The sequence below is a fragment of the Helianthus annuus genome, chromosome 15 (assembly GCF_002127325.2).
Source record: "Helianthus annuus cultivar XRQ/B chromosome 15, HanXRQr2.0-SUNRISE, whole genome shotgun sequence".
Classification (NCBI taxonomy): domain Eukaryota; kingdom Viridiplantae; phylum Streptophyta; class Magnoliopsida; order Asterales; family Asteraceae; genus Helianthus; species Helianthus annuus.
This window is the reverse complement of record NC_035447.2, coordinates 106619194-106642495: the sequence shown is the minus strand read 5'-3', so window position 1 is coordinate 106642495 and position 23302 is coordinate 106619194. Positions and strand designations below refer to the sequence as shown.

Below are 23302 nucleotides of genomic sequence, written 5' to 3'. Positions count from 1 at the left end.
CCAATTAATCCCCAGATGTAACGGGAGATTAACACTGGTTTAGGTGATGCAAGGTTTGGTACTATTCTAGCATATTCAAAGAATGTGGTAGTATAACCCTTACTATCCACCCCGGTCATCCTAAGGATCAGAAACTTATTTACTATCTGTTGCTTTTCATTGGGAGGGCAGAATTTTCTTTCTACCATATTTTTAAATTCCTCCCATTCCATGTTGTAAACCCTATCACTTCCCCTTGACTGGAGGATAATGTTCCACCATTCTAAGGCTGAGTTCTTCAACAAATTAGAAGCAAACATTATCTTATCCTCTTTCGCACATTTGCTTATTTTTAAAACAGCCTCAGTCTTTTCTATCTAGCGTAGAGTTGCAATAGGTCCTTCGTTGCCCGAGAATTCTATTGGTTTGCAGGACCAGAATTCTTTATAAGAACAACCATAAGGCATGGTTCTTCTTCTTTTGGGAATGGGCGCTTGAAGTACAGGTCCATTGTTCACGCTGTGTTCCGGTTCAGTTGGTCGCTTACTGCTATGTTTACTTTTATTATCAGCTTCCTTAACAGTTTGGATAATAAATGGCATCGCATCTATTATTCCTTGTGCCACTATGTGTTGGATGGCACTATTATCCACTTGGTTTCCATTGTTATTGATGTTTGGATTCTCATTAATCGGGTTATTGTCATTCTGAATATTATCATTCTGGTTTTCCTGGTTCACTTCGTTGTCCATCTGAATTTTAAACATTTATCACGTACTAATATCACAAAATAATGTTTAACATAGCCAATCACATGACACGCATTTTGGTCAAAAGCGTCGATCATTGCGACTTACTCTATTTTTTATATAATATTCATCTAGTGCAAGCCAGAACTGGAAATTAAAATTACAATACAACTCAAATTAAAATTACACTACTAGTAGTAGGCATCCGTAGTTTTTAGTTTTTTTTTTCAAACACACATATTATATATTATTATATTATATTATTATTATTACCCTCTTCACCATCACATTCATGGATATGGATTCATCCAGAAATCCATATTGCGCTCGTCGTACTTCCAGAAGAGTCGCTCTCCCACCTGTCTCATCCTTTCGCTACTCTCTAAAATTTCCTCACCAAATGTCCTAAGTTCTTATACATTTTCTACACTCATTGGGGGTGCAGGTTCTAGGACTGGGTTCGGAATCTGGGGTGCGGGTTCCTGGTATGGAGGTGTGGGTGCCTGGTATGGGTAAGGATTCTCTAAAATTTCCCTAATGAATACATCGTTATCGTAATAGGGATCTAGAGGATCCAAACCTGGGTAGGCTCTTAGATTTTGCATGGGCAGATCTTCATGTATGGGGTAACATTGCACATAGTCCCTGTTGTCGTCCCACCATGGGTCGTAATTTGGGTCTAAAGGGTTAGGTGCTGGTACCCTAGGTATTTCCTCCGGGTTAAAATCATGCATTTCTACTTGATTTTCAGGGTTCTCTATTTCCATTGGTTGGTCGGGAAATGGTGGTTGTGGTTGGGGTGCTATCATTTGTTCCAGGTTAGGGTCGGCTGCAGTGGTTGCTAAGATATGGAAATTAGCTAAACCCCTATTAATCATGTCCTGGGCATGGGCATCGGTTTCTCTTTTGGCTGCTGCTAGTTCTCTCTGTTCTTGTAACTTTTTCATTCGCTTCCTACGCTCATGTGCCCCTCTACTGAACCATCCTCTCTTTTTCTAAGGGAATGCCTCTTCAGACTGAGCCTTAAATACGAATATTCCTTCTTCAGTATCAGCAGAGTACCCTAAGACGGCAGGCTGTGAAGAGGCACCTTCGCTTCTAGGCGAACCAGACAATTGACGATACGCGTAAGATGGTCCTTGGTCGCTCAAGCTGTAAACTAACAAATAGTCAAACAACACACAATAATAAAATACAATTATGCCCGTATTTTCATAATTTATTTCCTAACATTTCTGAATAACAATTTGGTGTCAGCAGAACACTTCTGTGGCTGAATCAGTGGCTTATCTCTGATACCAACTTCTGTCGCAACCCCCATCCCCTGTAACAAACCTGGGAACGGGCGGCTGCGACCAGTTCTAGTGGTATCTTGTGTTTATTCATTTTGGCAGCGGAATTTACATCAGCACCGTAGTTAGGAAATATTTTATCAGAGTAAAATATCACACTTTCATAATATTAAACACATGGGATAAAACCCAAGTTTTAAGTACACACATTTTCATAGGAATAAATCCTATTTTTATTTAATAAAAACATCTATTTATTTTAGGTAACTTTATTGCCACTTTTCCAAGCCTTTAGTGCTGTCCAGCTGGCTTCTATTTGGCTTTCACATTTTCTTACCTGAAACGCGTTTAAAAATATTTTGTCAGTGGGAAGTGGTAAATACTGGTGAGTGAATCCCAGTTTAATCAAGTTTAAATAAAAACCATTGTACAGTATTGAGGGATATTTTAAAATATATTAGGCTTTCACATTTTCTTACCTGAAACGCGTTTAAAAATATTTTGTCAGTGGGAAGTGGTAAATACTGGTGAGTGAATCCCAGTTTAATCAAGTTTAAATAAAAACCATTGTACAGTATTGAGGGATATTTTAAAATATATTAGGGTGAGTGAATCCCAGTCTCGCAATTACATTTGTTTCTAAGTCATGTCAACTACCACCCACGGTACTGTCAACCCGACTTATGGAAATGTTACTCCTCGCAAGGTAGTAACAAATTTTGTATACAAAACTCCAACATACCGACGATAATTGTATCCTTACAAAAACTCAATAACTGTTTAATATATATAATTAATCGTGTGAGGTTTTGTAAAAACAGTTTGCAAAAAGATTACTCACATTGCTGTCTTAGTTTTTCTGTAAGGGTTTCCTGATGACAATCTATAAATTACACAAATGCACACGTGTTAGTATAATAACCCATTTTAACATTATTAATACCCTCCCCGAGACGTCATTCCAACGACTATGTCAGGCAGAACCACGACAGCCATTACTGAACCCTAGATCAATCGGGCAGAGTATCTAATACGTATCCAGAGGTTATGATACTTACAACGGAGAAGAACTTCGTTATTTAGGGGGATATTATACCCGAGTATAGTGCCTACTATAAGAAATTTGAGAGAGAAAGTCGACAAATGAACGAACTGACTAAAGGCCCGATGCATGCAATTTAAAGGGCTGATCTTTGGGTTCGTCGCGGCCCGCGAGGCTCCCTAGGGTAGGCCCTAGGGTTGCTGAGTTGGACCGTAGACTCCACACATGACCCGACACGTGGTGGCACAGGGTGTCGCCCTAATCTCATGCTGTCGCGGCCCGTGTAGGCAGTAGCCAAGGGCTACGCGCCCCGCGAGGACCTTATTTTTATTGTTTTTAATTAATTTTTATAATATTAATGGTATTCGGGCCCTGTTTTCGCATATGGGGTGTATTTTAGGACATATTGGGATATTTTAAAATATATTAGGGTGTCGGGAAAATTTCAGGAGGGTTGTTATAATGTATACTAGGTGGACACCCGTCCGATGGACGCGGGTACATCGTAAACATTGAATGTAAGCCTATTTTTATATGTAAAATATGATGTGAAATTATTTATGAATTCACGTTCGCATTATACTTAAGAATACATTAATAACGTTTATTTGTAAATCTAATGGAAGTACGAAAAACCCCCTACGGATTCTGTCATTCCCAACTTGTCGGCTGATTAATTTAGACACAAGAGAAGCATAACGAACCACAAAACATGTTTACTAACAAAAATATTCTTTGTTTATAAAACTGGTCCAAGCCCAAACCTTGTTTATTAAATGTGGTCCAAGCCCAACACCTGTTTATTAAATCTGGTCCAAGGCCCATATGTTGAAACAAAGAATATTTTAATTGATTATTACAAAATCAGTGGCATTAGGTTTTGTAAACATCATCGACGACGATTGAAGATTAGCACAACCCTTACACCAGTTCTATTGATTCAGAGGGAAGAAGGCTTGATTCAAGATAACGAATAGAGATCAATCGATACCGCATAATCATCGTCGAATCCACGACAGTATTCTCTTCACCTTCAATTTCATCTTTTACTAATTTAGTATATTTGGTTTCTTTGATCGAAAATTTCTTATCATTTGGCTTTCTTTTGACGTTGTATGAGTCAATGTTGTTGATTATTTACATGTAAATTCTAAAGATTTTGTCTATTTGTGATACTTAATCGGAAGATTATAACTGTTCTTGACATTGACGTTGTTTAAGTATAGGTTTTAAACATGTTTTGTTGATGAAATTTAGATTTTTTGTGTTTAACAAATTTAGATTGTAGTATATGTATGTAATATTTGATAAATTAGGGCTATGTTAAAAATCACCGTTTATCACTTTTGGTATAAAGAGTATGTAAGATTATGATGTTTAGTATAGTTTCAGTTGGTGTTCTTGATATTGAAAAAGATTAGTTAAATAATTTTAGTCTTCCAGAGATTGAGTTATAATATTTTGGGTGTTTCACATGTTACGTATGTTCATATCAGTTTTGGTCTTTCACAATCTTGTTGATCATATTAAATGTTAGTCAAATTGTCTTAACGAATTATTATAAATTCTGGTTTGAAATTATTCGTTGTCGTTTGCACTATGGTAGTTTAGATGATACAGTTGTATTTTCAAGTCTTTGTTTGTATTGTTATCATTATATAGAAAACTTTTGTACATTTTTTAATGTTTTAGTCTATTAGTTATACTCTTCTTAATTACAATATATAGAATAACCTTTTGACATAGTATTTTCTATGATAGTTCAAAGTTAGAAGGATGTATGGATTTGCTTGTTACATGGACGACGACCGAAGGAAATGTTTGGTTAGTATTTTAATCTCAGTTATGGTGAAATTAGTTTTCGTTATAATATCATATTAGACAGTTCTTGATTTTAATTTATTTATACATAGGTTCTACCAAAAAAATATAAACAGTGGATTAAAGAGTTTAACTATCCAGTTAGCTTTGTCAAAGTGCAGACAACTAATGGCCAGGTGTTTGAAGTCAAGGTATATGAATTAGGAAGCGTCTTTTATTTCTACAATGGATGGTATTCCGTTGTTGAAACTTTGAAACTACAATCTGGATCGTGGCTCGTATTTCAGTATGAAGAAGCTTTAGAAAGTTTTCGGATGTTTTATTTCTATGACAATATTGCATTTGCTCCATCGGATTATTTTTACTACAGACCCAATGGCGCTTTTGATAAACCTGATGCTATGGTATGTTATTCACAATCTGGATTCATTATATTTGTTATGGTTTGTTATTTATTGGTTCTTAGTATATGAAATTACTAATATTTTTTTTCTCATTGTAGCATATCAATCGTTTATTTGTACATCACAAGATGGACAATACCATTCCAAACTATCCGGTTCTTATTAGAGGTCCTGGGAAGCATAAAATGTTTGTTCGAATGGATGTGATTGACAATCAGCTTTACATAACCACTAGATGGGATCAGATTAAGAGGAAGTTGTCAATAAGTGCTGATCATCTGCTTGTGTTTGAAATGATTGATCTTCAAACTTTTGATATGTCCATTTTCAATTGTTCCAAGAATGCTGATTTTGTGTTGCCACCGGAATTATATGCTGCTATCAAGGAAGAAGTCGTAGAAGAGGTTATCAATATTTCTGATGGTGAAGATGTGGATGACGGGACTAAGGGCAATGAAACTGATATGCTCCCTGTAACACCGAACGACGAAACTATACCAGTAGTTTTCTGTGTGGACAATCATTTTGTAAGTTTCTGTAACCAAAAAGTACTAATAGGACCTTAGGATGTATTAACCATACTATAATACTATCTTTGTTAACATTATTTGTTACAGCGCATTCGTAAACCTCTCGCTAAAAAAACTTGGTTTGGATAGGAAGAGGAGTTTAAAGATTGTAGATGTTGCTGGTAATGTTTGGGATGTTCGAGTTGGTATCGAGTCTCCTGATAATCGGATTTACATAAAAGATATGAAACAGTTTGTGAAGGATAAAAAGATGGTTCCTCGTGAAGAGTTTATCCTTAAGTTCGTCATGGGTAAAGGTATTTTCTTGTTCGACTGAATGGTTGTGGGGCCTCGGATAATGTTATGATGTATGGAAACAATGTTTTTTGTTTGTAGTTTTTTGTTTGCTTAAAAGTCTTTGTAATAGTTGACAGTGTAGTTTTGACCGTGGTGGTACGAAGGGTGCATATGTTACTGAAACACTGCAAACTATGTATTGAACATGTAGTTGTTCCTAATGACTAGCGGTTGAAACTATTACTTGCATATATATATGTTATTCTTATTTTCCTTTCATTGTTTAATAATAGTTAAAACTATCAATTTTTAAACATGTATACTATTTTTTAGAACAATACACTAAAATAACATCCATTATTATTAGATAAAAGGAACATGTTCACAGGATGTTCAAAAGATCATACCACATTACTTAATACATGAAAAGACTTTTGTCCAAAATGTTATTTAGTTTTACATCAAAAGATCATACCACATTACTTAATACATCAAAAGATCTAATGGTTGCGACCTTTCAGTGTTCAACATTCATAATTATAGATTTTGTAGTACTTCCTTGTAGACCACATTAGTAGTAGTTTTACAAACTTTTTGATCCGTGTCACAGATTAAAATCTTCAAACCCTTCCGGATTTTTACTCGAGATAGCGCAACATATAGTTGTCCATGACTGAAACCGGACGTGGAAGGTACAATCCGACACGTTCAAGTGATTGTCCTTGACTTTTATTTGTCATCGCAAAGCAGACTGATAGTGGGAATTGTCGACTAGCAATTTTCACTGGAATTCTTTTATCGGAAGGAGTCATTTTCAATCGTGTAATCAAAGTGTGATGACCTATGTTCATTCCTGTGATGATCTTTTCTTCTATTACAACTTTTCCAAGCTTTGTTACTTGTAGTCGTGTGCCGTTACACAAACCATTCGCTTGATCAATGTTTCTAAGTAACATTACTGGAGCTCCAACTTTGAGAACCAGTTTATGGTTAGGTAACCCTGATAAACGCAGATTATTTAATACGTCCGGAGGAAACAATGCCATGTTAAGTTCAGACTGTTGCTCAGATTCAAATAAAGTGTCTGAACTGAGATATATCTTATCCTCACCAGGCATACTGTCTAACAATTGTGTATTAATTGAATCAACGACTTCATTGGTGGGTGCAAGAATAGCTCTTTGCTGGAAATAGTTTAAATCACCCAAAAATTTATCAATTTCCGAATATGTGAATGAAATCAATGAAGCAATAGGATTAACTTCATCTTTGATAAGTAAATCGTCCGGAATTTCAATTTCTTCCTCTTCATCATTTTGATCACCAAGCAAACCATCACCGAGTTTTAATATCCATTCTGCAAAATCCTTGGTTTCTTGTAAATTACTTGGTTTGGTACCCACTTTTAGCCTCATGTTTTCAGTTAGTTTTAGTACCTTACAATATTGCCATAGATAAGACGAATTCAATGAAGAATTTACAATCTTGCTTCTAGTACCCTTTGGAATGACTGGAAGTATTTGCCTAAAATCACCGCCCAACAGAACAACCTTTCCTCCAAATGGCTGTTTTTGCATCCTCGGATTACTTGAACGGACGATATCTCTCATTATCTGATCAAGGGCTTCAAAACAATGCTTGTGTGTCATTTGAGCTTCATCCCAGATATCATCTTCGTTCCTTTTATTAAGCCACCTAACTCACTATTCGGTTCTATGGAACATATAGAATCTTCGTTAATATTTATTGGGGTTACCAACCTTGAATGGGCCATTCTACCACCGTCTAAAAGAAGCGATGCAATCCCACTGGATGCAACATTTAAAACCACTTCTCCTTTCGATCATAACACCGCTGCAAAGGTTTTCCAAAGGAATGTCTTACCAGTACCGCCATAACCATATACGAAGTATAAACCTCCAACCCCTTTTGCAATTACATTCATAACGGTCTCATAAACATTTTTCTGTTCAACAGTTAAACACTTTAAATAAGAAGCAAGTTCCTTTTTTAAAGTTGCCCGATCATAGCAAAGTTCTTTCATTATCAGTTGATTCTTCAATGCAGAAATGTAATTGTCAGGAAGTTTTGGCATATCATTAAAGTTACTTAATGTACTACCATAAGAAAGTAGCAACTTTTGGATATGTGATAAGCAAATATTTTCGACTTCTTTCTCTTGAATATCCAAATCTATAAAATTGATTACAAAAAAGATCGAGTGTTAGATAGTATTATTCAAATATTCAATGATAGTTGAAAAGAATTTGACAAATTATATAAACTTCTATCATTACCTGGAATACCAGTAATCTTTCGTTGCTGGTATATAATGTCTTCACATAATAGACTTTTTGTTTCTATCCAAAAATATCCAGGCCTACAAATGGAGTTGGACAACAGTAACGTTACAAAAAGTGTCCGCAAAAAATCGAAAGTCGACCATGTACTTGCTTCTCTCATTGCAATTATATACTCCTTATCGTCATAAAACAAATCACGTGCGAAACATACAGCTTTAAATGTATCATAAAGTTAGCCATCAACGGTTTTAATATCATCAAAACTTGTTGGTCCTTTTAGATGATTCAATAAAATTCTCAAAAAATAACAGTCACCAAGTGACGGAGGAACATAATGTATCCTACCACCTGCTCCAAAAGGATTTTTTTCTTCGGTGCCACTTTCGTAGTTTACGTATCCATACATAATATCTTGGAAAAACTATGTACTTCAATGTTCTAGCAAATTCATCAACTTCGTTACACTTCATCCATTCCATGAACATTGACATTTTGACAGTGGGGTTACTAACCACATCACAGAGATTTGAATTATCATCATAAACAATACTTTGACCATCTTCACAATGAAAAGATAATACTTCAACTGCTGGATATCGATAATGTATATCAAACTTGAATATTCTCCAAGCAGCTTCACAGGCAGAAATATACCTACAATCGAGATATTCTTTTACTTCATCTACTTTTGTTTTCTTTGACTGAATGTCAGTAATCGGTTCAACTTCATTTGTTTTATTGACTTGTAAAACAGAAGCAGTTACTATATCCGGACCTTTATTAATATATTTGAACATATATTTGATAGAGCCCGTTTGGTTACACCACTCAACATTTATATGGTATTGGTACCTCTTGAGTAGAAGTGCATTGTAAGGGACTACAAACCTGTTATCAAGAGTGACTTGATTTTTTTTCAACTGTATTTCTTGTAGGACGACGACGGTAGACAGGATATCCTTCGGTATCAATGGAAGTCTCGTGTACATATTTCTTAGGTAAATTTTTAGAACATTTTAAATTAACCATGCATGGACATTTAGGGTTATCTGTACCGCAAGGACCATGTATCATAAACTGTTTTACAAGTTCATACAATTCCGGTTCAGTTTCTTTGTCCGGAATTTCGACACTAATTACACGATCGATCTCTTTGGCTGTCGGAAACTTGCTCTCTGCACATAAGAACAGACAAATATGAGCATGAGGTAAACCACGTTTCTGAAATTCGATTGTGTAGATAACTGTAACATTGAAAAGGAAACCTTGTCAGTAAGATAATTATATGAATAACAATTTTAAACATTTTCAATCAATTACCTGCTTGTATCTCACCAAAAAACTTATTTCTCTTGAAATCTTGTATTAGATGATTGATTTTAATCTTGAATAACCTTGAGATAATGTCCGGTCTATCTTGAGGTTTTAGGCCTTTTTCATTTAAACAACGATAAATCTCAGGCCAATTTGGATTACATGTAATTGTTATGAACAAATCTGGATATCCAACAGATTTGCAAATTGCCATAGCATCAAGATACTTTTGCATCATATATCGAGAACCACCAGTAAATGATGACGGTAACAATATTCGTTTACCACAATTTGAAGCATCAGTCTCTCCACTTTGAACACTTTGATTTAGATTCTTAAAAGTTTGACTTCGAAGTTTTGGTTGTTGCGTCTTTATATAGTCTAACCATGCCGATTCTATCATTGTATACGCATCTACCAAAAATTGTTGGAATAGTTTTTGGGCATTAAGTAACAATGAAAACTCATTAGCTCTATCTTATGTTTTGTAACAAAAGAATTCTCTCATTGTCGTGCTGGTTCTAAGTATATCATAGTCAACAGAAACACCTCTATGCTTAATACCAAGTCTAAAACCATCTTCAGCAAATGGAAAGATAAGTGGATATTGCAATGCTAGATAAGAAGGATGAAGCTCACTAATTCTTTGAAGAACACCAGACTTTGTCTGAACAATAATATCCCTTTTATCAAATGCTCCATCAAAATCACCAATTACTAAAGCGGCAACTTCCGATGCGGTTGGCAAGTTGAAAATTCTACCATCTTTATCTCTTGTACCAATAAGCTTAAGTCTTACATTTCGCCAATCATTTTCTTTAAAACAATCTCTTACCATTCTAAATGACTTCACAAGTGGATTGCAAAAATCCTATATTTTCTTAAGACTGGATATGATTACAATATCAAGACAAGAATTTGCTGATCTTTTGAAGCCAGTTTCGACACTCTAAGAAAAAAAACACGGTGTTATTAAAAATAACACTTGTCATAGTTAAACAATTACAGTATGTATACTATTGTTTATCTACCTTACAGCCTTTTGACGATTCAATTCCTCGTTTTCTGAGTCGTATATGTAAATTTGTGAGAACTTTGGTTCTTCGCCATCATCTGGAAGTAGACTACCCATACGATGATAGTTTTGGCCTTGTAATCCAAATACATAAGGACCTTTGCTATTTTTAAAACTTTTGTCAACCTTACCACTGTTACTCATGAAATTGCGACTCTCGGAATTGTCCATTTTATACATCCTTCGAAGTAATTGAGGAGGATCAGGTGACGGAGGCAATTCAATCTCTCCATTAGAACAACAAAGAGAAAAAGCGGTTTTCTTAGAATCTTTATTCCCCTTAAGCATTTCATCTTTCCATAACATTGCATGACACTTAGAACATACAAATATTGCATCTCCATGATCAACATATTCTACACATTTAAATCAACCAAAAATAATAGAATTATATAATCATTTATAATTAAAGAACAGGAAGTTAAAACAATGCTGTGAAGGTCATAAAGAATATATACATCTCTAAACGGTTATTTACCTCGTGCAACACCAAAAATCTTTTTAACCAAAGAACAAGGTGCCATGTCATCAGCAATGGAATCATCACAGTTAGAAGACGTATCACGGATGTTTGAGCTTTGATTCCGTTCTCCTTGATTAAGAGAACTACCGTTAACATCTGTCGCATTATGCAGTACAATATCCATAGATAAAAAGAATTACCATGAACCGTAGATAAACTAAACGCCACTTAAACCTCATTTATATATATTTTATAATTTATAAGAAATGATAAGGAAAATACCATTATTGTCTAATAACGAAGATTTTGGCAGCTTTCGAGACTTCATAATATCAGAATTCATAGCAGGGAGAGTTTCAAGCCTAGTGGACCTTTTCCTACCACAATGCCACTGGTAAAAAAAAAACATTAGAGATTGTTTAACCATTCCATTTCTTGTGTTGTTACAAATTATTTAAGGTAGAATGAAATACTAAAATATATCGGAGAAACTGGATCAATTTACATTACTGGATGCACATTATGTTACAATCAGTCAATAATATATGATTATATATACATATTTGTATAAATCTAAATAAACGTGTAAACCATACCATTTGTAATATTTGACAATGGACTTCTGTCCATTGTATTTGGCGCCCACTGCTTAACACGCAATGAAGATATATTGGTTTCATCGGCAGCCGTAGATAAATCAAATTTAGGTAGAGGACTACTAAGAACCTTCGCTGACCATGTACGGAATTTTGACCAGCATTTTCATCCTGGTATGTCGATTTGACTATAAGTTAAACATAATGAGCAGCTATGAAAATCATAATGAGTCGTTAAAAAAAGGATTGATGAATTACCAAGAGTCGTTGATGGTGACAGGCCCCGCCAGAGAGATCCTTGATCAAAGTTGGGGGGAGTGCACATTACACTACCTATCCTTTTAGGAGATGATTCACTCAACACATCAGTGCGATTGGGTGTTAACTTAGATGCGCTATTACCACTTGTACAAACTTCATGGATTGGTGCATTACCAAGAGTCGTTGATGGTGACAAGCCCCGCCGGAGAGATCCTCGATCAAAGTTGGCGGGAGTGCACATTACACTACCTATCCTTTTAGAAGATGATTCACTCAAAGCGTCAGTGCGATTGGGTGTTAACTTAGATGCGCTATTACCACTTGTACAAACTTCATGGACACCTTTTAATGAAGGATGAAACCATATCACATAAGTTTGACATAATATAATGAAACAAACCAATTAAAATATACAAAATACATTGTACAAAAACATACCTCCAATATTGTTCATAGTATTTGAAACATCAGATAATGGAATCGTATCAACACTTACAGATGAACCTATAAGAAGACCCACACTATTGTTTCTACGATTTTTTAACATAGACTTTCTTCTCTGGCAAGAATCTTTAGACTGTTCTGTTGTGCACCGAGGAAGATACTCTCTATTTCGTTGCAAAAAATAATTATTTGAATCCATAACTGTTTAACAAACGAATTTAGGGTTATCATTGTTAGATTAAAGTATTACACTAATAAACACAACAACCAAAAAGATAAAATATCAATAGATATCCAGATTAAGAACATAACAACAACGCTCACTAAACAAAATTCGAATCTTACAACAGCATTAATTGTTCAAAAACAAACTGGCTATCAATCGCAGGGAAGGTGTTAACAATAACTTTATTTGTTTACAAAACTCATACCGTGGAGATTTAGTTCGATTCCTTGCCAAGAGATTACGGAAATCTTATTGGTGAAATCTTGGAGGTGCTACCGTATCTTTTCGTGTAATTCAGGCGGGTGAATTTGAGATTTCACCAAAAGAACGCGTTTGAAATTAGAAGTCTTCAAATTACCTAATTTACACTAATTTACCTATTGGGCTTATAAACCATGTTAATTAAATGTGCAAATAAATTAGGTACCTATGGATTCAGATATAGATATTTAAACTATTGGGCCTATGTACAATGTATATCTATAGGTAACATGAAATACACACAAACTTATACATAAATATTATAACCACCAAATTGATTAACTTCAAATCATGCTTGTACAAACAGAGGATAAGTTTAAACCTGTTTTATAACCAACTATATGATTTTACTCAGAAAAAACTTAAGTATCTATAAAAATATATTTTCTACAATAAAATTTTTTGGCGGTATATGACTCAAAATGAAACTACAATTACGATATTTTATTATAGATTGTTGAATATCAAGTAGAAAATATCAATTCAAACATAACCAAAAAAATGACATTGTATTTTCATTAAGACACTGAAACTTGATCTCAGTTGAAAGACATCAGCATTGCTCGGCAAGTGAAAATGTTTTACAAAACTTGATCTCAACAAAAGATGTTTAAAACCATATTATCTGGCATATCTTATGTGTGTTGTTGGACATCAATAAGTAAATTCTCCCTCAAACATGATTAATACAAACCTTGGACATTAATAATTGAGTTTTATTAATAAAAATATTTATTATCATCAATAATTAAATACATAAATTTATCTTGTCCGCAAAGTTGACATTTAAAAGTCTATTGAGTAACCTATTTTGAATTGCACAAACCTAAAAAAAAAGCTTATAATACAAAAAAACATCAACCACAAAAAGGCTTAATAGATAGTACATGTTTTCCAAAGTACATACACATCCATACATAATTCAGTTTCAAAAGCTTACCAAACCAAAAACATAAAAACCAGTTCAACAAACCGTTACTTAGGAATCCATTCACCAAAAGACATTAAAACAAACATCAAAATATAACAATAACTTCTAAGCTTCTAACTGTTAAACTTAGATGGCTTCTTGCGGTTTCGTTTGTTGTTCGAAGATAGCTCACCAACATTTAACCCTTCCACATGCTGAACGCTTCTCTTGCCATTCGGACTGGATCCTAAATCCTTCTCGACTTCAACGGCGGAAGAGTCCGCCGTAACAGACAACACATCCTTGAATTAAATCACAAAACAACTATTAAAGTATTAAATTCGGATTCATATAATACAAAGTAAAGTAAAAGCTCTTATAATGTCCTAACTCACCTTAGAAATCGAGTCATCGCCCTTCTATGAATCTTCAGATAGTTGCACGGCTTTCGAGTCCCAAACTTCTTGACTTACCTAATAACAGAGTATAAAAAACATTAAGGAATTGAATTTTAGTATGGAACACTTAGTAACAGATTTCATGTTTGAAAGCATTAATCTTTGAATGGTTAGTAACATCATACCTCATCAGCAACATCACCAGGAATAACATTATCTGCAACCAGTTCATCTAATATATCCGGATCGTCACATATTTTTTGCACTGTGTAAACATGATAGTCATGATTAAGATTGTATTCCGAAATGTCAACCTTAAATGCCAGTTTCTTTTCAAGCAACCGAGTGAGCTCGTATGGAAAACTTTGAGTATTATTAGACTTCACTTGGTGTTCTCTTATGTCACTTGCACTTGAACCAACAATCTGTCGCAACCCCCGATCCCTAGTCCCTGGGAACGGGCGGCCGCGGGCCAGTTTCGGTGGTATCACGTTATTGTCTAATTTGACAGCGGAAATTTTCATCAGGACCGTAGTTAGGAAATATTTAATCAGAGTAAAATACCACATTTTTCCATTACATTAAACACATGGGTAAAACCCAAGTTTTCAGTACACACAATTTTATAGGAATAAATCCTATTTTTATTTCAGAAAAACATCTATTTCTTTTAGGTAACTTTAATGGCACTTTTCCCAGTGTTGTCCAGCTGGCTTCTATTTGGCTTTCACATTTTGTTACCTGAAACGCGTTTTAAAAACATTTTGTCAGTGGGAAATACTGGTGAGTGAATCCCAGTTTAATCAAGTTTAAATAAAAAGTCGCATTGAACAATATTGAGGGCGCATCCGCAATTACATTTGTTTCCAAGTTATATCAATTACCACCACACGGTAATGTCGTTCCAACTTATGGTCATGTTACTCCTTTACCAGGTGGTAACAAATTTTGTATACAAAACCCCAAATTTACCGACTGTAATTGTATTCTTACAAATACTCAATAACTGCTATTCGCATGGAAAGGTATTTAAGGTTTTGTAAAAACAGTTAACAAAAAGATTTACAAAAAATGGATCAACTCACATTGCTGTTTTAGGGTTTTCAGTAAGGATTTCCTGGGAATAATCTATAAATTACACAAATGCAAGTGTGTTAGTATAATAACCCATTTTAACATTAGTAATACCCTCCCCGAGACGGCATTCCAACGACTACGTCGGGCAGAACCACGACAGCCGTTACGGAACCCTAGATCAATCGGGCAGAGCATCTAATACGTCTCCAGGGGTTATAATACTTACATCGTAGCAGAACCTCGCTATTTAGGGGGTATTAGACTCGGTTATAAAGCCCACTATTCAGAATTAGAGAGAGATTTGAAAGAAATGAACGAAACAGACTGAAGGCCGATGCTCTTCTTATATAGGGTCTGATTCTGTGTTTCTCGCGGCCCGCGTAAGATAAGGCAAAGCCTTACGCGGCCCGCGTCAACCCTGGGTCAACGAGTAGCTTGGCTGGGTCAGCATGTAGGTTCGCCGGGTGTTGGGCCACGTGGCCGCACCGGGTATTGCCACCATTTTGATCTCACGCGGCTCGCGTAAGAGTTAAGGTGAGCTTGCGCGGCCCGCCTAAACTTAAAAATCAACGAACTCAGGCCTTAGCCTTGATACCGCCCGCGTAAATGGTTGGGGTGGGTCTACGCGGCCCGCCTCAGCTTAATATTTCTTGTTTTTATTTATTTTTTAAATGTTATTTTGTATTTCGGGCTCGGTTTTCACATACGGGGTATATTTACAGGCATTTTAGGATATTTTAAAATATATTATGGTGTCGGGTTTCTTGAGGATTGTTATACAATCTTCATAACATCTTTATCAAACATTACAAACGTCACACTACCGGTTTCATCTTGAACCCTCACACGAACCTTGAACCTGAAATATATATGAGATGTTTTAAAAAGTTAAAAAATCTACATTCTAAATTCTGTATATAGCTGAAAAACCATAAATAATTGGAACATCCACGTAATCTTACTTGATGGTTACGGATGTACATTCTTCTTCACACTTGGGACAGACCAAAGAAGTGGGCGCCAGGTTCATCACCGACTCCGAAATAGTTTGAGCATATTGCAAATACTCAGTTTTAGTCAGCACCTTCTTAAAACACTTTCGACAAGCAGGATAAAACCAACCATAGTTTTCTTGAACAATCTTGATGGTTGCGACTACCACAAATGACATTGCCTATAATAGCAAATAAATTCAACTGTATTATTCAACCTGTGTATGTGTGTGTATGTGTGTGTGTGTGTATATATATATATATAGACACACACTGCAAAAGTGTATATATATAGATTAATATATATATAAAAATATATATTATAAAAAAATCTGGAATTGCAGAAAGTGTATAAATGTATGTGAATTATTCTAACCGATTCGATCTCAATAATGTCGTCAACATTCTTCTTCGGGAAATCTATCAGAAATTCTTGGCGGACAGGAAAAACAGTTTGAGATGACAGTATCGATTGAGAAGAAGAACCACCAGCTTGGACTTGTTGTACCAAAAGGCTATAAAATTAATTGTACAATCAATAAGAACATCACACGACAATAAATAGTATAATAATAATAATATTCTGAAAATATTTAAACACATGAATTGAATAAATACCTCTTCCTGAGTTGTCTAACTTCATCGATTTCTGGATTAAAAAAGATACGTGTTCCAAACTTATCATTCTGAACAGTGTATTTTCCTAAACATTTTGGATATAGAAAACCATCAATTAATTAGACTACAATAATAAAACAATCAATTATATTGATGAAATTACCCTGCCATTCATTAATCTTTCCGTGCTGAATGACAGCCATCACATTCTCATTCGGGTTTTTTTATCCAATAAATCTTTAAACTGTTGGGCGTATTCATTCCACAATGTACAACGCACTATATTACCACTGAATAAGAAAAAAACCAGATGTAAACATAGCTGTTATTACAAAAAAAAATTCACATAACTTCAAAATTAACTAAACCTGAATTACAACATCAAGTAATCTCCAAAATATTATCTCTTTTTAATATACCATGATAGTTGTAATAAATAAGAGATCCCTAACAGCAATTAATACATCTTCATACTTTAAGTGATATATGACAAATAGACAACAATCATTAATAATAAATAACAATCTTGTTACAAATAAATACCAATTCTCTTACAAATCTCAAAAATACAAACACAACTCGATGATTGCTTATAATATATATAAATGATTTTCTGATTGTTGGAAAGTTATTGCAAGGAAGACAAATAAATACGAATCATTTTTAATAAATGCAAATCATTTAAATCCAAAACATTTGCATTAATTTCGGATGAATGAACCTACATGATCTAAATAATACCAATGTAATTAAAAATGCAAATGATCTTACAGAACATATATCTAATAAGGCATACAAAGAACAAAAATCTAAACAATATTCATGGTGAACAAACTTAAGAAACGAACTGAATTTCTTGAAAAACATATACATTATCACACAAATATGTTCACATATGTTTATATCACAGAAAAATACTTACTCCACATCTTGGAGTTCAAAGTTTATCTTTTTTCTTTGTTTAGGAGCTTTTTCATATATGTCCATATCACTACAGAAAAGGACAGTACCTGCAACATCTGCAATAAAATAAGGACGATCACTTCCCAACCAAAATACATACCAAATTTAGCAATAATAAGGAAACGTTATAAAAACTGCAAGTAAACAAAATACATACCAACAGTCAAAAGGTCTTGGCATTCTCCTTTGTCAATAAGTAAATGTAAGATCAACTTAAAACCGTATTCAACACCTTCCCAACCAACAGCAGCTCTAACAGTTGTACAACGATAAAAGTTAATCGTATAAGCATGATTCACAACTTTGTATGGGTCCAGGTTTTCACCAACACCAAACCTGGACAAAACAACAACCGAATCTTCCTGAAGTTGGGAGTCAAAAAAAGATATCAAAGGGCCCTTGATACCAGCCTGAATCTTACAACCCTGAAATATACAAAAAAAAACCCTAACATCAAAATACATTACAAAGTTAAAAAACCTAATATCATAATGTAACCAAACCCTAACTCGAACAAATGAATCTTACAAAGATCATTTGTAGCCTGAATCTTTCAACCGAATCTTACAACCCAGAATACATTATCATTTGAAGCCTGGATCTTTCAACCCAGAATACATCACGGAACAATACTCATTTGTTTACATCCTTAGAACAACAAAGAGAAATAAATACAAATATCTTCTCATACAAATCATTTTTAATACAAATCATTTTTAATAAATGCAAATCATTTAAATCCATTACAACCCTGAAATGTACGAAAAAAACCCTAACATCAAAATACATTACAAAGTTAAAAAAACCTAATATCATAATGTACCCAAACCCTAACTCGAACAAATGAATCTTACAAAGATGATTTGTAGCCTGAATCTTTCAACCGAATCTTACAACCCAGAATACATTATGATTTGAAGCCTGGATCTTTCAACCCAGAATACATCAGGGAACAATACTCATGAAAAAGAAAGTTAATAAGTGTATACATTCTCATCCAGCAAGATCAGATCCATCCGAAACATTTGGATCCATTTTTTGATGATTCGAGCCTTTAGATTCCACATATCTTTCGATGGATTGAGATCATCGATGAAACTTAGAGAAAGAGACGATCCTCCGCCTTCAAACATGTCCGATTTTGACATCTCCATGTAGATTGATGATGAAGATCTGTTGAGAAAAAAGAAGAGAGTAAAGAAGAAGAAGAAGAAGATCCGGAAGTGTATTGTGTGAGAGACTTAGGGTTATGTGAGGTATATGACATTTGAAGAGAAAGTGTGATGATGGTTTTCAGAATCAATTAATGCAAATAACATTTCCCCATGCAATTCAAATTTCCCCCCAATGTATATTATTTGATTAGAAAATAAATTTAATACAATATATATTAAGATTTTAATTGGTATTTATGACATCATCAGATCCTACGTGGCATGCCTGTTTGATTGACAAGTAAGCAAACTTACATCAGCATTACTTCTCCTTTTATATATAAGTAGATTTATATACATATATTTAAATGTAAATATATAACATTTATATACGTTTAATAAATACATATTATATACTATATAATTTGCAACATTTTGTTGCATTAAAGCTTGTACATTCAGCTTTGTAGACATTTTGTTGCATTAAAGCTTGTACATCAAGCTATGTAGATGTATTATGCATCTTATGGTTGTACCCAATGTGAGTTTACAACTTTTAGCCACAAGAAAGTACAAGTGATTATTGCGTAGGGTCCCCCATGATAATGCGTGAGTCTATAGCAAGCATAAGACCATGTGTAGTGGGGCTTGAACTTCAAGCTCCTCCCATGTGGCTCCTAGTATAGATATATTTTGTAATACTTGTATGTATTAAACTATTGTACATCATTTTTTACAATTTAACCTCACAACTTTTTTACTTTCAACTTTGGTTCTCTATACTTTTCATTTTTCGCAAAATTTTCGCTTTACGTTCCGTTCTAAATTTTGCGAAACATGGCGCAACGTGTGTGTGTGTGGTTAAACATTTTTACGTTGTCTATTTTTTCCGTTTGACAGGTTCATCGTAACGCACTGGTCCTAGATCGACTTAGTTATTCTTTTATATGTTTTACGTTTCGGTTTGATATCTTCGCATTAACATGCCACAACTTTAGTGTTGGTGGTCGTTGGCAGTAGTGTGGCATTGGTGTTCGCCCCCGCCGCAACGCGGGGGCGTTTAATCCTAGTTAATATACAATTTAATATATATCACATATGTATACATTTATTAAATAAAATATATAAAACTAAGTTTTATATAAAATACTAAAAGTCAAATTTGAATTTTTAACAAAAAATATATATATAACTAAACACATTTAAAGTTGCATAAGTATTTTTATAACTAAAAAAGACATTAAGTAGCATAGTAAAAATAAAAAATAATAAAAACTAACCTTCAATTTTTAAAGCTTGTTATAGTTAAATTGAATGAAGAAGATGAGATGATTTGGTGTAACAACTCTCCTTAAAATTAATAATTAGAGTGATAATTAGTCAATAAGGAAACCCTAATTGAGACACCCAAGTAATTTCGCACTAACCCTAAAATTTTCGGAACAATTGGAATCAGGATCAGGGCCCCTAAAACTCAGGGGGGGTTAAACCCTAATCGATATTATCCTTATTATTCGTTGTCTAAGTTGAATTTAACAAAACTGTCAACTCACCCAAGCTACTGGACACGAAACCTACCTTACCCTAAATTGGAATCCCAGGCGATACGCGGGAGGTTCCCCGAATTCTGCCGCGACACGCGGGAGATGCCAATTTTCAGTATAAATAGAGGGCCTTGGGACTTGAATCTGGGAGTTGAAACGACGTAAAATAGTTGTCTGTACGTCGAGTTAAGGTCGTTTTACTACAATTAAACACCCACACTGCTTTCGAATTGCTGCCGCAAAACAGGGTAATCACTCGATCGCTATTACGATTCATTTTCCGAGATCAATATATCCAAAGAATGTTTAAGTGCCGCCCACATTAGGGTTATACTTTGTCGTTCGTCGTTAATTCGATGAATGAGTTTAAGTATCGCACTTTGTCGTTCATTGTGAGAATTTGATCTTGTGAGTTATCGTAACTGCTGTATTGATCACTAACCCTGTTTTGTGTGCATTATTGTTGAAATTAGGTTAACAGGGCTAAATCATATTCTATCCATATTAAATCTGCAATGTGAGTCATTCTCTTTTTATCAACTGTTTTACAATACTCCAAATTATTTTCAGAATTGTAATTACAGTGATTAAGTTGATGTAATCACCAAATTACAGCCAGTATGTGGGGTATTGTGCACATTACTACAGTTTAAATCATTTTAGGTGGGCGAACCTAATTTAATTGATTTACGTCATTCATTGGGGCAGCCAATGGTGATATGACCACTGTCACAGATCCGGTCGAGTGACAAATACTGTGGGTAGTTGGTTGATATCAGAAACATGCGTAAAAGATCTTAACACTATGAATTATAATAAATGTGTCTTTTCAGTAAAATGAATGATTCACTCAGTATTTCCCGCTGACAAAACCTTTTTCAAACATGTTTCAGGTGATCTACTGTAAATCAGGAAAAGTGCCGAGGAGCATTTCAAGCTTAAAATAGTGGCTCAATATAAAATAAAGAAATATGTTTAAAAATAAAGATTTATCAGAAAAATCTTATTATTGTAAATTATCGGGGTTTTATCCCAAATTGTGAAATGAAATAATCGGGAAAAGTTTTTAGCTTTACAACGATCCTGATGTTAAAATTCCGCTGCTAAAATCACATAAATAAATATCACGGGATTTCTGTCCCGCGGCTCCTGAAACGGGTCAAATCGGGTCGGGGGCCGTGACAGAAATAAGGTGGTATCAGAGCCACTGAGTTAAGCTAATTAAGTATTTAACAGATACTTAATTTTTCCTGATTACAGTTATGTGATTATGTGTTTTTAATTGACTATTTGTTAGTTACAGTATGGGTAAGCAAAAGTTACAAGATATCTATCTTAAATTAGATAGATCAGTCTACGAAGAGGGAAGTTCATCCAAAACTAAATTTTCAAAGCTCCCTACAATTCCTGAAGAAGGAATATTTGTGCGTAAAGCACAGTATGAAAATCCACTTTCTCCTAGAAAAAGGAGTATGATTATTAAGAAAAGTAAGGAGCAAATCCGAGAAAAGAGGATTAAAAAGGAAACCCAGGAGATAATTAATAAATCACCGTGGGAAGATAAGTTAGATGAAAAATGGACAAATTTGTATATGCTAGCTACTGTAGCAGAAAATGCAAAACTTTAAAGTACTCTAAATCTAGTACTAGTACTTCTCAGTAAGTAGATAAATAAAGCTGAGTGTGTGTTCTTTCTTGTATTTTGTACAAATAATGTGCAATAAAACTTTGATGTTATTTGTTAAACTTTGTTCCAAAGTTTTAACTTAGCATTTCTGTGCATTTTGCATATATGCTACACAGCATGAGCGAGATATCTGAAGCTTTTCAGAACCTCAATCTTTACCTGGTGAATATAGAAGTTTCCCAAGAGTTTACTGGATACTTGGCTGATGTGGACCAACCTGTAGAATTCCATGCTCCACCTTTGACAAAGCCAAAACGAAAGAAAAAGAAGAATTATGTATGGGGTAGTCGTATTCGTAGGAAAAAGCCAGCTCCGAAACTTCCTAAAATAAACAACCCTTTAGAAAAAGGAAAAGAAATTGTAATTAAGGAGAGTTCTAAACAGCAAGAGATGGAAACTGAAGTTAAGAAAGATTCTAGGCAAATGGAAATACAGTTTGAGGAATATTCTAAAGAAATAGAAATGGAAGTAGGACAAGGTTCTAGACCAACTCACATAGAAATCGGAGAGAGCTCCAATCAAAACCAAAACCAGGGAATAACTTTTCAGAATAAAATAGATTTTCTATTGGCAAACTGTGAAACTATTCAGCCTGTCAATACAAATGTTTTTACCTATCCTAGTGAAAATCCACTCCCTATGAATTTTGCACCAGCAATCCCAGACCCAATAGTCCACGCCCAACCTGTAGAAATGGAAGAATGGTGGACGAATGATTGGCAATTTCAAAATATTGTCAACGACCCTTATTCCTTCTTTCCACAATTCGACCCAGAACCCCTACCTAATCCACCAATGAGCACTGAGAATATGGCTGAACTTCGCCATTTCGGTGAAGAGTTGATGGATGCAGGGAATAGAATCAGGGAGATAGGGGGACAGATTGCTTGGAAGTATGATGAAAGGGAAATGCGTTTTTAGAA

At 34.5% G+C, this 23302-nt stretch overlaps 1 protein-coding gene across 1 annotated transcript; it reads right to left on the bottom strand.

Annotated features, from left to right (window-relative positions):
* Positions 1-6731: 6731 nt before the first annotated feature.
* LOC110913979 lies at positions 6732-7742 on the bottom strand. Its single transcript, XM_022158789.1, has one exon. The coding sequence runs from the start codon at positions 7740-7742 to the stop codon at positions 6732-6734; it is 1011 nt and encodes a 336-aa protein (XP_022014481.1).
* Between the last annotated feature and the right edge of the window lie 15560 nt (positions 7743-23302).

What these genes read in the sequence shown, in the direction of transcription:
- LOC110913979 (XM_022158789.1), bottom strand. Translation starts at nt 7,742, where the DNA reads ATGACACACAAGCATTGTTTTGAAGCCCTTGATCAGATAATGAGAGAT.